At 32.0% G+C, this 17,134-nt stretch overlaps 1 protein-coding gene across 1 annotated transcript in view; it reads left to right on the top strand.

Moving 5' to 3' along the window:
- Window positions 1–17,134, top strand: part of EPHA3 (EPH receptor A3) — a 374,642-nt gene that overhangs the window by 324,424 nt on the left and 33,084 nt on the right. The window contains exons 12-13 of the mRNA XM_019922227.3: window positions 6,313–6,374; window positions 8,252–8,461. Of these exons, the coding sequence (XP_019777786.1) occupies window positions 6,313–6,374; window positions 8,252–8,461 (272 nt within the window). The remainder of the gene's footprint in view (window positions 1–6,312; window positions 6,375–8,251; window positions 8,462–17,134) is intronic.

Here is a 17,134-nt window from a genome sequence, read left to right as displayed (position 1 = left end):
AACTATAAGCCCATATTAAGTCTTGTTAGAAGCATATTTTTCCCTCTGTACTCCTAAAAGTGAGGATACATTAGTTGTAACACTAAAATAAGTTCTGATGAAAAATGTCTTTTTAATTTTTAAAAATGAATAATAAAAATACTATTAATATTTAATAATAAAAATTTTAATAATAAAAATACTAAGGATTGGGAAAAAGTATGAAATATTTGTTCCTTCAGGGCAAGACCATATCTATAGAGTATCCTACTTAATATCCTTAGAATTATAGAATCATGTCTCACTGGGTTTTTAATAGTCATTTAACCTTTTATTTTCCTCCATATCATTCTCACCAAGTGGTTGTCCTTCAGATCTTGAGCCCATTGGGAGAGGAAACTCACTTGTACTTATGTATCCATTCTTCTTTTAACTATCAATTTTCAAAATTCTCAATTTTTTTTGTTACCAGTGTTATGAGTTATTATTATACTGTTTGGTTTTGCTAGCTATTTCCTATAAGTTCATTTACTGAATGATAAGCAAAATTAAACCATAATTATTGTGGAAGATCTTCTTTAGATATAAAGATATATATATATATATCTCTTATATATATATATATATATATATATATATATATATAAAGAAGATCTTCTTTAGATATAAATGGAATAATCAAATATGAATTATGGTCACCTGGCAAAGAAATCCATAAAACAACCCCTGAGACCAAAATGCAGGAAAAAAATGCATTAAGATAAAAAAGGACCTTTAAAAATCACAGGTATTATACATTAAATGTCTTATTCAAGTAGGAGTCTGTAACATTCTAATATGAATTACAGCTGCCTTATTCTTAGAGTGAAAGTTCTAAATTTCATATATCTCCTTGGTCAAATAAGCATGCAAGAGACTGCCAAATCTGACTATATAAATCCCAGTCATCTCATATAGTGCAAGCATAATAGAGTAGCAGACCTAGAATTAGATTTTGAACTCTTTTAGTGGCATATTTAAAAGCTCTAAGTCTGGCATCCTGTTACAGCTAGAGGAAATAGAAATGCCTTAGAATAAAGTTAATAAGTTGTATTTAATATATAAACAAGGCAATTTTGTCACCAAATAAATTATTTAATCCACTCCTATCATTTTATTTGTTTCCTGAGAGTATATGACTGCTAAAACAATCTACCTGCAAAGTTCAGAAACACACACACGCACACCTAGAGATACAGAGCTTATAATTTAATGAACAAGTTGTATTTAAAGAAGAAAAGAAATCATATTGGTATCTGGATTAAGAATCAGAGGGTCAGAGTTCAAATTCTGATTCAGCTCTACTGGTTTGTGAGACATCTGACAAATCAAACCACTCCCAGAGACTTGTAACTTGTAACGTGGAATTAGCAGTTCTACTTTATTACTTCCAGGTCCTTGTAAGATCAAATAAGATTCCATAAGAATATGTTCTTAGGTGGAATAGAACTATGCAATCTAAATGACCACTTCTGGTTGAATTTGAGAAGATTTTACCAGTTAATCTGGGAGTGTAGAAGAAAATTCTTGAAAACAATTCCTTTTTGGCTTAAAGATAATTTTTTATTATTGCTGTTAACTATGTGCTTTGAAACACTAAGTCTATTATAATGTATCATTTTCAAGTTAGAGAAAGCCCTTTATTCAATAATTATATTTTCATTTATTTGAATTAAGCCATAAACAATTTTAATGGTGTGGTTTTGAGCTTGATGGTCTTAAACAAGAGAAGGTGAGAGAGTCTCTGATCTTCAAAGTAGCAGAAAGCTGGGGGCACAGTCCTGCTCAGAACTTGGTACTAACATGTGTTATCAATTTTAGTTGAAGTTCAAAAAGATGGAACTTGTTTTTAGCAAATGTTTGATATTTCTGCCATCACACCATTAGTCAAAAGATGTTCAGACTCCATCCAAGAAGACTTTCCATTGGTCACTTTTCACCTAGTGCAATAGAAGGAATTATATAGGATGAGACTGATATGCTTTTTGTTGTTATTTAGGGATGGATTATTTTCTACAAATTAAAAAATAATAATAATGCAACTTAACTGTAGCCTTGTACTGTTGAGGAAAGCATGGGCAGACCATTAAGAGGATTTCTAACACTGAAAACACTTCTGTATTGGTGTGAGTGTCCACTGCACACCAAAAGCTTAATCATTTGTTTGCATTGTCAGCACATATGATAAGGAGATATTACTGGAATAAGTTGTCATTCTTTAGTGACAATGCCAAATTATTTCTATTTCTTGTTTGCCTCTCTCTAAAGCTTTTCTTCAACACTTGTCTCAAGTCCATGTCATATTTTTTAATAGACAATACAAGGGAGAGTAGAAATATTGTTCCTGTCCTTTCCTTAAAAGTATTAATATCATTTCAAATTAAGCATAAAGACATTTTAAAATTTTAAAGTCAGCTTAATGTAAAATTTTCAATGTGTTAAGATTAATAGAGTATGGCTGGTTAAGGAAGAGTTGGAGAAAGTACTTCTTAGCCTGATTTTGAAGAGAGAGACTATCCTTAGCTAGCCTGAAATAATAGACATGGTATGATCTATTCTAACTGGCACTCTGTTAGGAGCTGGATTTAGAACTACAGACAAACTAGAGTTGGTCCCTGCCCTGGTTAACTCATAGACCAGTGGATGTAATAGGGATCATTCTTAACATGAATTGTGTCCTGATTAAAATGGAATTTGGAAAAGGTTGTCCTGTATGTTTATATGATTTAATGTGAAACCTACAGAAAAATACTCTAATTCAGTTCATTACAATATTTCTATCAGTCAGTTAGTTACAGTACATGGAAATCTATAACCAAAACATTTTCTAGTTTCTAATCAAAAGTGATTCAAATCTTCTTTCCTGAGAATAGTAAGGCATATTTTGTCTATTTTCTTCAATTTTGCTTCTCCTGTTTATACTTTTTTGCTTCCACCCTGATTTGATTACATGATACTAATGATGAGTACTGGCTGCTAAGGTCAAAGATTTTGATTTTATAAATCCCACTCATGTTGGAGTGTGTACAAGTCTTAAAAACAGACAGACTTACTATGTAAGGCACAATTACTGTTAGTAGGAATTAATAGCATTTCCTTTGGAAATGAATTACATTTCAATAGTTTATAACATTTAAATCATTGATACATACATTTTATGTTTGAATGAAACTATTTTAATCTAAGACCAACATTTATTTGATAATTGCAATAAAATTTCTATATATAGCTATATATTTATCACATTATCCTGCTGTTTTTTTTTAATAGACTATGTGATTAAGAAGGCGGTGAAATAGATAGTGTTGAACTTGGAATTCTTAGACATTTTGAATCACATTTGTTCTGTCAGCAAACAAAATGATTAGTAAATATCTCTGAGCCATTGGGGAAATGAACCGATTGTAAGAGACTGATGTGCTTCCTTTAACCCTTTAATTATGAAAGATCATGATTTTTTCTATACTCATAAATCAATTTACGAACAAAAGCAAAATTCCACTGCACATTTTGTTATGCTGATTTTTGGTGGAGTTTCATTTCAGCCAAGCAACAATAATTTCATTGATTTTAATATATATACTCAGATGTATTTAAGGATCTCTGAGGGCAGTGAATGATATAGGTTCTTGAAGAAGCTGATAATGTCATTTCTAAATCAAAATACACATGAAAGAATGTGCAAACTTTGATAGAAATACATTGCACCATGTGCAGATGAGCTGGTATCTTATAAATAATTTCCAACTACATTTAATACATATTAGAACTAGTTCTAACCACTATTGCGCTTTTCCTTTAACTCTGTTTATCATAATCAAAATCACAAGGAAAAGTAAGTGAAGATCCTGCTTTCCAAGGTAGAATATTTGATTCTGTTTACTTTTTGTCTGTACATTTGGGTTTGCTGAATCTTTGAACTTAATGCAAAGCACATTTTCAGACTTGCCCATCTTAACTGATGTGTTTACAAATACCTAAATTATAGAGCTAAATGCACCCTGGTCTGATTTCTGAATGGTCATGGGGCTTTGGCTTAATTGACTGGTTTGATTTTTCAGCTACTTTTATTTCCCTTGCCAAACATTTTACCAGACATGCTAACAAGAAATGAAATGGTCATAAGGCTGAGAGCCAGAAGGAAAAGAGTGATAAGCAAAGGTCTGGGTAGTATACAAACACGGTAACTGGCCACTGTAATTGAGAGTTGACTGTGGGAAGCAATATATCTGTAACTACATTCAAGGGCTGCATTGAGTTTTGCGAGCATGTTATTCTTCTAAGAATTATATTAAGGAAGAAATATAGACACTTACAGTGATGTATGGAAAACATGCATGTGCAGGATTTCATTCATTTGATTGTTCATTCATTTCATTTCAGATTAGATCTCTGGGATCAGTTCTTAGGTATTTGACTTGCCAGTTCAGGAGAAATAGAAGTTTCCAAGGAAATGTTGAATTTTCTCTTTTTTCCTGAATATTGTTAAATCAAAGCTTAATTAAAATTTTGAAAAAGCAAGTCTGGAGGCTCACGGTTTTGACTAAAATGACTTTTCAGACATTATCAGATTATTTTTTGAACGTGTGGAAAATTTTATTAACATTAAGTTTAAAAAGCTTTACACCAGTGTTATACCAAGGCATGTATAATGTTTGATATATTACCCAAAATATATAACTAAATCAGTGTCTCAGTTGACAATAAATTGCTGTGTCAATTTATTTTTACATATATGAAAATCTAAGAAATTTTACAGAATTTAAATAATTTCCTCACCTCTAAATAAATAAGACATACAGCTTAGTATATATTCACGTATTAAGCATAGTAAACATCAATATAATCTTCACGGTACTAAGCCATAATTCACAACCAGTATGAATTAAGGAAAGGAAAGGAAAAACAAGGAGAAAGGAAAAACAAGGAAAGAAAGCTATTTTCTGGCATCAGAATGGCACACAAACCACGATGTAGAAGGAACACATGAAAAAAATCATGCTTGCTCTACAGTTAGATGTACATGGATGTTTGTTTAAAATCTATTATGTGTTCAAGGTTTTTCATGCTTAGTCAAGACTTAATGCAAGTCTTCTAGACTTGGGAGAGAAGGGAGGTTTTTTTTTCTTTTTGTAAAATGATAGATTTATAGTTAAAACAATATCATAGCAACAATAAGGGAAGTGAATTATGCTGTGGTAATATGTGTAGGCTTTGAAATTGGAGTTACATTTTACTGTAATAATTTCTGAAAGTGCTACAGTCTTCAGAGTCATTCTTTCAATTTGGAATGATGTGTAGAATTGACACCCAAGAATTGCCTCAGTTATTACCTATAGTTGAAGATTTATTCTATTTGTAGATCTATGTATCAGTATACTTAGCACCTTTGTGTCTTTGTGTCTAATGCTTTTTCCTATTTTAAATGTTTCCCTCAGTGTACATTTCCAAAAGTAACAGCATAATATATTCAGGTTGCAACTTCTGGCTTTATACTTATTAGCTGTGTGATGTTAATTACCCTCTATATATTTCAGTTTTTTTCATGTAAAAAGTGGAAATGATGATAATTAATGCTAGTATATGTAAAATAATTAAACCAGCACCTTGCACACACTAAGTACTGTACAAATACATTTAAATACTTGTTAAAATGTTTAATGATGTTTAAGGCCCATATTTCCAAAATGGTTATTACAAGTTACTACCAAGAGCAATTTTAATTTTATTTTTCTTTTAAGCATAGCATGGATTTTATAATTTTTAATGTGTTAATTGAATACAGATTATAATTATTAGTCTTAATTGTTTTGTCTAATTCACATATAGGATCCATGAAGGTAGGGACTTTGATTTACTTGCTTCTGACTAACCAGCACAAGAGAAAACACCTAGCATATAGCTCTGCATATATCTGTAGAGAGTGTAAATGATTGTGGAATTCATGACTCCATCTTGGGCTTGAAGAAAGCAATATCTGATTTTGTAGTTCAGCTAAAATGCAATTAGAGTGAATAAAAGGGCATATTTTGTGTTTAAGGAAAACCATACCAAAATGCCAGTTTAGATATCATATAAGTTATAGGCCCTTTTCTGAAAACCAATCTTTCTCGATTTTTTTTTTCTATTGAAAGCTAGTTTTCTTGTTAATAGTAATTTGGCAAAATTTGGAGGGCAGAGAAAAATTCATATTTTTAATGCATTAGGTGTATCAAAATGTATTATATGTGTTCATTGCATGATATTTGTTGAACTCTACTGATGATTATACATTTATTATTTACCTATACCTAGGTAAACCAGTTATGATTGTCACAGAATACATGGAGAATGGTTCCTTGGACAGTTTCTTACGTGTAAGTAGAAGATTGTATACACATTCGCATATCTCCACCTTATCTTTATCTATCTGCACACATATATAAATGTGGAATAAATTGCTGAAAATGATAGAGACAACCTCTAATATTATGCTAAACAATTCGATAAAGTTTTAAGAAAACTGAATTTTTTGGGACTAAATAGCAAAAGGAAGACTGTAAAATTACATTTTTATCTTGTAACATCCAAATGTCAATGGTTTATATTTTTAAAATAAATTTGTGCAATTTTCTTCAGCCTTTTTATTCAGACAAGATTCACATTGGTTAAAACAAAAATTTAAAGATTCTAAAGTAAGACATAAATAACATTGATATAAGACAGAAATATTCATTTCTTTATTTAAAGCAACCTCCATCTACTGTAAGATAGAAGACCTTCTATCTCTCATATAATACTGTCCACTCACAAACTAAGCATGTGCTATAATGCCTAAGTATTCTCAATCCAGAGATATCATTACTTAGATATCATAATATATACATACATATATACATATATAACATATATTTACATATAAATTTCAGTTGTTTACATTTAGAAAATTTATGTTTTACTAATATCAACAAATGTTACATTCAAAGAAGTTCATTAGATTTACAGAGTACAAGACACTGTCAAAAAAAAAGACACTGTCAATCACCAGTCACTATAAACAAGGGACAAAAAAAACAAACACAGACCCTATCCTCAAGGTGCTTTCAGCATTATATAGATAGGGATAGATAGATAGATAGATAGATAGATAAGATATATAGTATAATTCATAATCATGGAGGAAAATACTAATTTTTCTATGAATAAGAAATTATATTCTTTATTTTAATATTCATGAGCTGAATAAAGGTTTCAGTAACAATTATTTTCACAAACATATTTCAAAAATAAACATTTTGCAAGTCAGGTAGTTCAAAATATTATAATAAATATTCTTTTAAAATTATAATAAATTTTCCTCTAAAATTATTGTTTAGATATTGCTAGACATTAAATTTTATTTTTTATATATCTATGTATGTATGCATGCATCTATCATCTATCTATCTATCATATAAACTGTATATTTCTATTTTAATCTGAGTAGATTGGAAACTTTTCTAAATCCAGGACTATTTGAATTTATCTCCTATTACTTTCAGTTTTATGACCTATAACTCAGGGTTGGGTAGAACAACAAATATTCAGTAAATATTTTTGACTAATTTTGAACTAATTATCTATTATGATAATTAAAGATTTAAAATCTACCATATTTGAAGCAATTAATAAAATATAGGAAAACAAGAAGAAAGAATAAGCATTCAAATCAAACCAATAAATACAAACCTAAAATAGCCACAGGATCCATTTTATTTTTTTGTTCGTGACCTTAAAGTTTCTGAGAAGGAGTTTGTCTCATCAAACGACCAGCAAAGTTCTAGTTTTGAACCTGAAGTTAAAGAATATTAGGCCGGCTTTCCTGGGGGCGCAGTGGTTGGGAGTCCGCCTGCCGATGTTTGTGCCCCGGTCCGGGAGGATCTCGCGTGCCGCGGAGCGGCTAGGCCCGTGAGCCATGGCCGCTGACCCTGCGCGTCCGGAGCCTGTGCTCCGCGACGGGAGAGGCCACAGCAGTGAGAGGCCCGCGTACAGCAAAAAAAAAAAAAAAAAAAAAAAAAGAATATTAGGCTACTTCTTGCTACAAAGTAATGTAGCTACTATACTATTTTGTTTTACTCTTGCATCTATTTAGTCCTGGCTGGTGTACTTAAAACTAGAATGTATATACTCTACAATTAAGTATGTGAAATTTTAATCAAGACATATCTTAGGAAATAGAAACACACCTTAACTGTACATTTGAAATACTTCTCAGAAACACGATGCCCAGTTTACGGTTATCCAGCTGGTAGGGATGCTTCGAGGGATAGCATCTGGCATGAAGTATCTCTCAGACATGGGCTACGTTCACCGAGACCTTGCTGCTCGGAACATCTTGATCAACAGTAATTTGGTGTGTAAGGTTTCTGATTTTGGACTTTCACGTGTTCTAGAAGATGACCCAGAAGCTGCTTACACAACAAGAGTGAGTAACTCATTTTTTTTTTCTTTTATCTTTGTTTAGCAGCTTGTATTATGTTGATTGACAAATAAATAGAAATCACATCCCAAAATGCTTTGTCAATTATATCTTCCCCCGTATGAAACTTATCCTTTAAAAGTAAAATATTGTTACTTATTCTGGAAAAATAGATGGTCACTGTCCATAAGGTGAGTAATGATATTAATTCTGAAATTCCATATGTTGGTTCAATGATTCTCCCAAAAAAGGTAGCAAGGTTCTAACATGTCTAAAGTCTTATTGACCTATCTTTTTGCCATGGTTGAACCACTTTTAAGAAAAGATTGGATAAATTCTTAGTACCCCCATCCAACTAGGTATAATCTTAAACCATTTTAAAATTAATGCTTACATGAGTAACACATTTACATTATAAAAATTATAAAACAAAGCAATAAAAAGGAGAAAAGTCATCCATAATTATGCCACCCACAGAACATTTGTAACTTTGTGAGTCAGTTCTTCCAGATTTTTTTCTGCATACCTCTATATACAGACATATGCATGAATAAATGATTAAAATTAGATTATCCTTAATGCAAGTTGTATACTTCATTTCTCTTCTTAGCAATATACCTCTTGAATATATTTCACTGTCAATAAATAATATTTGTTTTTACTTTTAGTTGTTTAATATATTCTATTTTCTAGTTGTATCATTTTTAAAACCGAATCCTAATTAGTGGGCAAATTATTATTATATCTATTTTTTCAAGATATTTTACAAATGTGTATATGATACATCTGCATTCATAGTTGTTTGAATCTGATGATTTCCCTATAATATATTCCTAAAAGTAGATTTTCTGTGTTAAAGAGTCTGTGCCTATGTTAAAAGCACATTTCAATACACTCCTAATAAAATTAGATATTATCATTATTTTTAATATTTACTTACTAACTGTGAGGAATTTTATCTGTTAATTTGCATTCCTTTGATTCAAAGTGCATTTGATTATTTCTTCTTATGGTTTTGGCAAATTTCTTTGACATATTATTATTTCAGAGAAATTATTTTATGGAAGAAATTTTTAAAAATAAAAATATGATAATCACGGCTAATGACACTACTCAGAAATAACCAGTTTTAACATTTTAATTTTACCTTTTCATAATATTTTCTATGCATTTTCATATAAAAAATATTTTCAGTTCTGCATATAGTGACAAAAAAAGATCATAATATGTATACTGATATGAAAAATGATTTCCACTTAATAAATCCAGTATTTTCTTTATATATAAATTCAGTGTCATTTTGTAATCTGCCCTTTTTAACATGAAATATAAAATATAGAATTTTCTGGATGATGAAATTTTTTTTACAGTATTATTAAATAATGTATAGTACTCCATTTTATTCATGTACATTATTTAGCCAATGTACTATTAATTGGGTAGAATTCTAATGTTTTGCTATTATTAGCAATACTTTGATGTACATCTTGATATATAATTCATGCCTTTCTATCATTACCTCTTCAGGATAAATTTCTAGAAAATTGGTGAGTCAAAATATGGACAAATATGTGAAGATTTTGGTACATGAATTGCTTAATTGTTTTACATATAGTTTGTTATCACTTTTCATTTTTAGTGGCAATATGTAAATGAAGCCATTTCATTATACTCTCACTAGCCAAGAGAATGAGCAGTTTTTTAAAAAAACAGTCAGCTTCTGCTGCTTTCTTCTTGTTTAATTCTAAGAGTTTATTCCTGATTAAACAAACAAAGAAGCAAACAAAAATTCTCATTCTTTTCAGAAGTCGTCAACCTCAGTAACTCTATTAACAGCCACTAAGGTTGTCACATGGCGACTATATCTCACTCTGAGAAAGAGCTCAATATGCAAGACTGAATTTCATCTACAAGTAAAGCCACAGTGATAGAAACACAGAAAGAAGCTCTGTGTCTCAGATATATCCCTAGCCGTGTTGATTTAGAAGTTGGAACTCTCGTAATGGCTTTTACCCTTGTTTGCATTTCCCATTTTCAGGTATACTCTCTAGCAGATTACCTTTGTTCATGAATCTAAGTATTTTTAGAAACTGTGTTCTGCATAAAAATGTTGCTGTTCTGGGCTTCCCTGGTGGCGCAGTGGTTGAGAGTCCGCCTGCCGATGCAGGGGACATGGGTTCGTGCCCCGGTCCAGTGTTGCTCCGCAACTGGAGAGGCCACAACAGTGAGAGGCCGCAAAAAAACCCAAAAAAACAAAAAAACAGCAAAAGATGTTGCTGTTCTTAGGAACACAGTTCATTAGATTAAGAGCAAGAGAAATTTAAGAAAAGTGTATACCTTGCAGCTAGTTGAATTAAGTTTAGAACAGTGACTCTTCCTACACAGCTCTGAAAACTTGATAAAATTACAAAACATGGGTATCTTGATAGTGCTTTTTTGTGCTCCTTCTCTGATCACCAGAAAAATTAGTCAGCCACCATTCTGCAGCAAAACATTATTATGACTAAATTATTACTCCAAGGGACAACATACACAACAGATGATAATATATAATATTTGTTGTCTGGAAGAGAATGTTTTTTATTCTACTCACTGCTACTCTGCATTCTAAAGATATTCTTCATAACCCTCTGCTACTACTCGAGCTATTAACACACTCCATGAAAAGTATTCTTTTTTTTTTTTTTTTATGAAAAGTATTCTTGCTAGCATTATCCCTGTTACAAAAATCACCTTATTCAAGAAATATTTCCAGTTCTAATAGAAAGTATTTGGGGAAAAAGGCCTTTATCTGAGATATTCTATTTTTCGGTAATTCATTCAGGTTCTAATCTCTCTGTTCTTTAAATGAGCACATCCTTGTTCTCAATACTAGTCTTAATTTCTAGTGTTGGGGAGAAAGAATTTTCCTCTACCCTTCAAAGCTTCTTTTAGCTGGTCTAATAATCAAATCAACATGAGACATTAACAGGAGAAAAGCAAATTTAATTTCGTATGCATGGAATCTCACATATATGAGAGGGTCAAAGACAGAAAGGTAAAATGAGGTATATATGCCATCTTGAGCTAAGGAGTGGGAAAGAAGGCCTGAGGCTTCAAAGGGGAGGAAAGTAATTCACAAATTGATAAGAAGAGTAGATGTTGGGTAATTAGATGTTTGCCCTGCCATACAGATGGGCCCCTCAGATGAAATTTATCTCTGGTAATCTCATTCTGGGAAAGGACCCTCCCTTGACAATTTAAATTCTTCTAGGTAGTTAAGGGAGAGGCAGAAGCTTCTCTTGAAGGAGCAGGGTCCTGATTGCCTTTGGCTCAAAAAAATTCATATGCCAAAGTGGCACGTTTTGGGGAGGTTACTTCTGAACTCTTGCACTAGGATACTCCAAGAAACAATTTCTCTTGGAGAAACTTGAAAGATTCATTCGAACCTACATCATCTGCTCTCTGGAGATTGTATACGGTTAACTTTCAGAGCTTCATTTATACTGATTGTTACTTTGTCAGGACCAAGGGGTCCACAAGATTATTTCAACCTTAGTAGAATGATGTTGATGTGTCAAAATTCCTCTTTAGCCTTTGTGAAGTAAAAGTGCAATAGGATCTTTGCATTTATGCTTCATTCCCAGAAGATTCTTAAAAGCCACACTAACCAAACGGGCTCATTCACTACCAATAAATAGCTGATTAGAGTTCTTCAGTGTTCATCCTTGTATTTTCTTGGAACTCCTCAAACTATCTGTGGGAGTCCTGACTTCCCTCTGAGAAGCTGTAATTTGCATCTGCATTTCTAGAATAATTTAGACATCTTTGATTTAATTTCCCATAATAAGCCTTGTTTGGTCCAATAATTTTATAATTTACCCTAAAATATGAGGCATGGTCATACAGTAATAGGAGTTCTATTTTGTTTTTTAAACAAAGACACTGAAACAATGAAATGAGTGTTGTCATACTAAGCTGTCTTTTTGGGAATGTGTACTTACTGCAGGAACACTGCTATTGTCCAAAATGTTTGGGGAATTCCTCTTTCGAAATTATCTTTAAAACTAGATTGTAAATGATACTATCACTCAAAATTGTTTAGGCATATAGTATTTTGGGAAGCAGACTTGACTAAGATAAAATCTGTGGTTTCAATAAGCTTATAGTTAATAAATAAGGAAAGTAGTACATTGTTGTAAAGTCTGGGTTTTTTTCTAACCAAAAACAGGATTATTCAGCTTAGACATCCGCCTTATTTATTTGAATTAGCATGCTATGATTATGTTTATTTCAGAAAAACAAGTTCACCATTTAAAATAGCGTGCCAAGGCATTCTTTTTGGATACACATTCTTGTTAATCTGCTTTACCAGTCATGTTACTTTAATCACACTTAACACATTTCAGAAATCAGCATTCAGTGCCTCAATTCATTATACTTTTCCGATTGCTCCTCTGAAAGTTATTGCCTTTAGATAGAGGGTAATTGCACTAAGAAATCATGAGAGACATTTGATTCAATGCCACTGAATGAATGTAGGGTGTCTGCTGTTCTCATTTTTAAAACACCTCTGTGGTTGACAGGCAGGGTAGAAGAGTGAAATAGAAATTATATCCACTAATTCTGTATTTAAAGATTCTTAAACTGGAGGGGACATCTGAGGAGTTGAGAAAACCCTTAGCCTTACAACTTAAAACAATGTATCAGACATTTTCTCCTGCTGCTTTTGATACTGTCTTAAGTGTACTCTGAGTTTTCCTTCCTTATATCCTCAATAGTATGCCTGAAAGGAAAAAGTCAGCTGAGATAATAATAAACACTTTTTTGTGTTTTCCATAAGAATATTAGATAGGAAATTGGAATTTTTTTTCAATACACACTTTCAGTTGTTTCTCTCGATTTCTCACTACTGAGTTATACGGAAATTCCAAACACTGACACTTTTTATTACAATATTATTATGCATCCTGTAACCTTTAGAAAATTCGACTGTACATTCATGACATGATGAGAATGAGAAAGATGTAAAGTTTTAGTATTACTATGAAAATAGTTCAATCTTGCAGACCCCCTGAAATGCTCTTGAGGACACCAAGAAATGCTTGGATAACACTTTGAGAACCACTGTTATAGATACTTTATGAGGAAAATAACACCTTAAAAACTAAATAAATATTTGAGTAGTTATTAAATGATATAAAATCTGACTTATGATATAGTATTATGTGATATAACATGTTTTGAAGAAAGGTCTTGAAAGCATACCTGTGGCTACATACCTAAGGTTGCAAACCATCATAAAAGGCCCTGGATTTTACTTGGGATGGATATGATTGGAGCATTTAGCTAAATTTAAATTTAGCAAATTTAAAACATCAGAGAATTTTTGTTGTTGAGAAAAACAAACAAAAAAATGGATTACCTCTCTTTAGTTATACATCATGTGAATTTCAGAGTATAATTATGGCATGTTTCCCATTTTTTTGGACTGAATTACTGATTTGCTCTATTTTATACTATCAGAAGCATGGTATTATTGGTGAGAACTGTTTTCTACTGAATAATTTTTCAATCTTTTTCTTATGAAATTTCACTTTTAATAAGTTAGCATTTTTATGTGTGTATGAATACATATATTATGTTTGTATGTTAAAATAGATGGAATCCAAAATTCCAAGATGATAGTGGTCAATTTGCTGTTTTAAACAGGATCAAGTTAAAGAAAATATAGACTTTTACCTAATTTATATGCTGTGTCATGTAAAGTCAATCCTGTTCTCAAGTCCCCAAATTCATTTTAGGGGTATAATTACCACATAAACTGATCTGGGAAATTTAAGAAAACCAAATGATGTATTCTTGGTTACATTCTTCATTATTAACATTTTTCTTTTTATTTCTATTATGGAGATGCATACTGAGTAATTGCCAAGTGGATTTTTATATTGAATGAAAAAAGTTCTGTCTTGTGTCACATTGCCCTATGGCCAATTAAAACCTATTTAATTTTTAGAAGATAAAACCAAATGAAAAGTTACTACAGGCATTATGTGTTAAGTAATAGGAAAAAGAAATCTTATTTTACATAATAACTTATTCTATTTTTTTTCTCTGTGAGTCTGCCAAGTTGATGCCAGAAATATTCTACTACTGCTTTGTCTTGTCTAATTTCATTTGCAAGACAAGAAAAATAAAGGGGCTAAAGCAAGTGATTAAAAGCTAAGTGGCTGAATACTCTGTTTCAGGATAACTCCACTTGAAGAATATGAATATTAGAAAGCATGAGCCTTAGTTCTGTAGAATTCTCAAGGACTAAAAACTATGCATACCAAAAACGTGTGATATGAAAAGAGAATAATAGTATTTTGATAAGTAGTATATGTCATATGTAATTTACACATGAATGAAAAAAAGCAATAAGTAAATATCTAATCAGTAGCCTTCATATAGTAATGTATTTTAAGCTTGGACACAAAATAAATAATGTCAACATTTTCTAGTCTCTTAGGATCAGTACATAGCTTCTGTCTTATGTAGCTTCACAAAGTAAAGCTATATATCCCCAAATCAGAAAACTCTAGAAGATTTTATAATCTCAGTTAATGGTGCCTCAAAGTTTAATGAGGGATCAAATACTTTCTAGCCACCCATTTCAGAGAGATGGATAGCACGAACATTTCAACATGTGAAAATAATCCATCCAGATTTATGTGGAGAAAAATCACAACTATAATTTTGGAGTGATACACACGAGTGAGGAGCTTCTATGTAAATATATTACACACAGTCTCTAGCAGGAACAGTTTTCTCTGCAGTGCATCATTCATTCATTCATTCATTCAACAAATATTTGAGTGCCTACAATATACTAGGCACTGTTCTAAGACCTGAGGACCCAGAGGTAAAAACAAAGCCCTGATTCCGTGAGCTTACATTCTAGTGTGGTATTTCACATAATAAACAGGTGAAGATATAGCAAGGCAGAGAAATAAGATGAGGAATGTGGACAGTATGAGGGAGATGCTACTGTAGATAGGACGATCAGAGAGAGTTTCTCTAATAAAATGACATTAGAACAGAGAATTAGTGAGAGTGAAGGAGAAAATAATGTAAATATTGAGGTTAATAGGCCAGATTCATTTGCTTTAACTATTTTTCAATTCAATGGAATAATTTTAATAATTTCTCTTATTCCAACAGGCTCACTTTGCAAGAAGACAAGTTAAGTAGTCAGATTAATGATATAACTCAGACTTAAAGACAAGCAAATAGTGACTGGTCCAGTCTGTAGCGTTGAGCCCTGGAAGCTTAGTAAAAATCACTTACTAAAATTATTTCCAGTTGACTTGTGAATATCCCACATTTCAAATTTGTGATGACACATTGCCTGAAGCTTTTCCCATGTACCCTGAAGCCACTGACCAGCCCCAGCTGCTCCGGCACTGGGAGAGACAGCAGTCATTATTTCCCAAGCCAGTCTTACTACTTGATGCCTGGAATGGCTAATAATTTGATTCATTCCTGTCCTATGACCCTTTTTCAACTACAGTTTTACATGTCATGGTTCAGGCCCACTCCCATGATTTTTTCCCTTTCATTTGCTAGCCATTTCTCTGGAACTGCCCCCGTATTTCAAGCAATTTTTATCTAACATAGACATACAAGGAAACCACTGCCATTATGTCTAGTCAGAATTGTTTCAGCAGATATTTATGAGATTCTCAAACTATCATGTTATCTTTCCTAATTTTTCAGTTATCATATTAATATCATATTAATAAAACCAAGCCTATCCAAGTTATGTACATTTTTGCTTAATTACTAGAATGAATCTAATACTTCTGTTTCATTATTTTTATTGTAAATATGTAGTATTCCTGCTATATTGGATAGGTCTTTCTGATTTATTTACTTATCAATATGGCTTTTTTGGAAACTTGTGTTCAGAGTGCTAAAAATTCACTTTCAAATGAATTTCTGTAACCTTTAAAAAATAAAGTAGGAATTCAGTATATGTAAAACACAAGGTTTAACACGTAAAACCTCTTTGAACTTTGAAAAGAGCTGTACCCATATTAGGCTGTATGTTTAGTCTTATCCCTAAAGTTTTTCATTGTTTTTGTTGAAGATATACATTATACCTCAGATGACCTAATTTTATATTGTATTATTTGACTCTGAAAGTAACAGAAAAGTTACTTGTATTTTATTTCCTGGATAGCCATAGAGTTACTTAGAACACAAGGTGAAGACTTTTAAGAAATTCTTAAGTGTCTCATGGAATGTTGAAAAATTTCAGAAGTTCAAAGTATTGACTTTTGCTACCTGAGAGATCATCTGTCTCTGATCTCTTGTGGCAGTCAACATCTGCTGGAACAATTCTCTCAATGACTTTTAGATTTGAACTACTGGGAATTAGAACAGATGCTTCCCCTGGGAGTCTTCTTGGATTGCCCTTCACCTTGTTGTCTACTGTTGTCTGCAGTGAACGAAGTTTACTTCCTGACGATAGATCCTAAATCCTTTAGTCAAATGATTTATCTCTATAGTTCCACTTCTAACCTGAGAAGCCAATATTTGCCTCCAGGTTAAACACTCAATTACTCTGGGTTTACTAAGATAAACTCTCCGAAGTCCTTTGTCACTCTAACTATGACCTGACAGAGCTCACAGGCAGGCAATGTGAAATATGGATCA

Source organism: Tursiops truncatus, chromosome 4, assembly GCF_011762595.2.
Source record: "Tursiops truncatus isolate mTurTru1 chromosome 4, mTurTru1.mat.Y, whole genome shotgun sequence".
Classification (NCBI taxonomy): domain Eukaryota; kingdom Metazoa; phylum Chordata; class Mammalia; order Artiodactyla; family Delphinidae; genus Tursiops; species Tursiops truncatus.
Note: the sequence above shows the minus strand (reverse complement) of the source record. Positions and strands in the feature narration are given on the sequence as shown.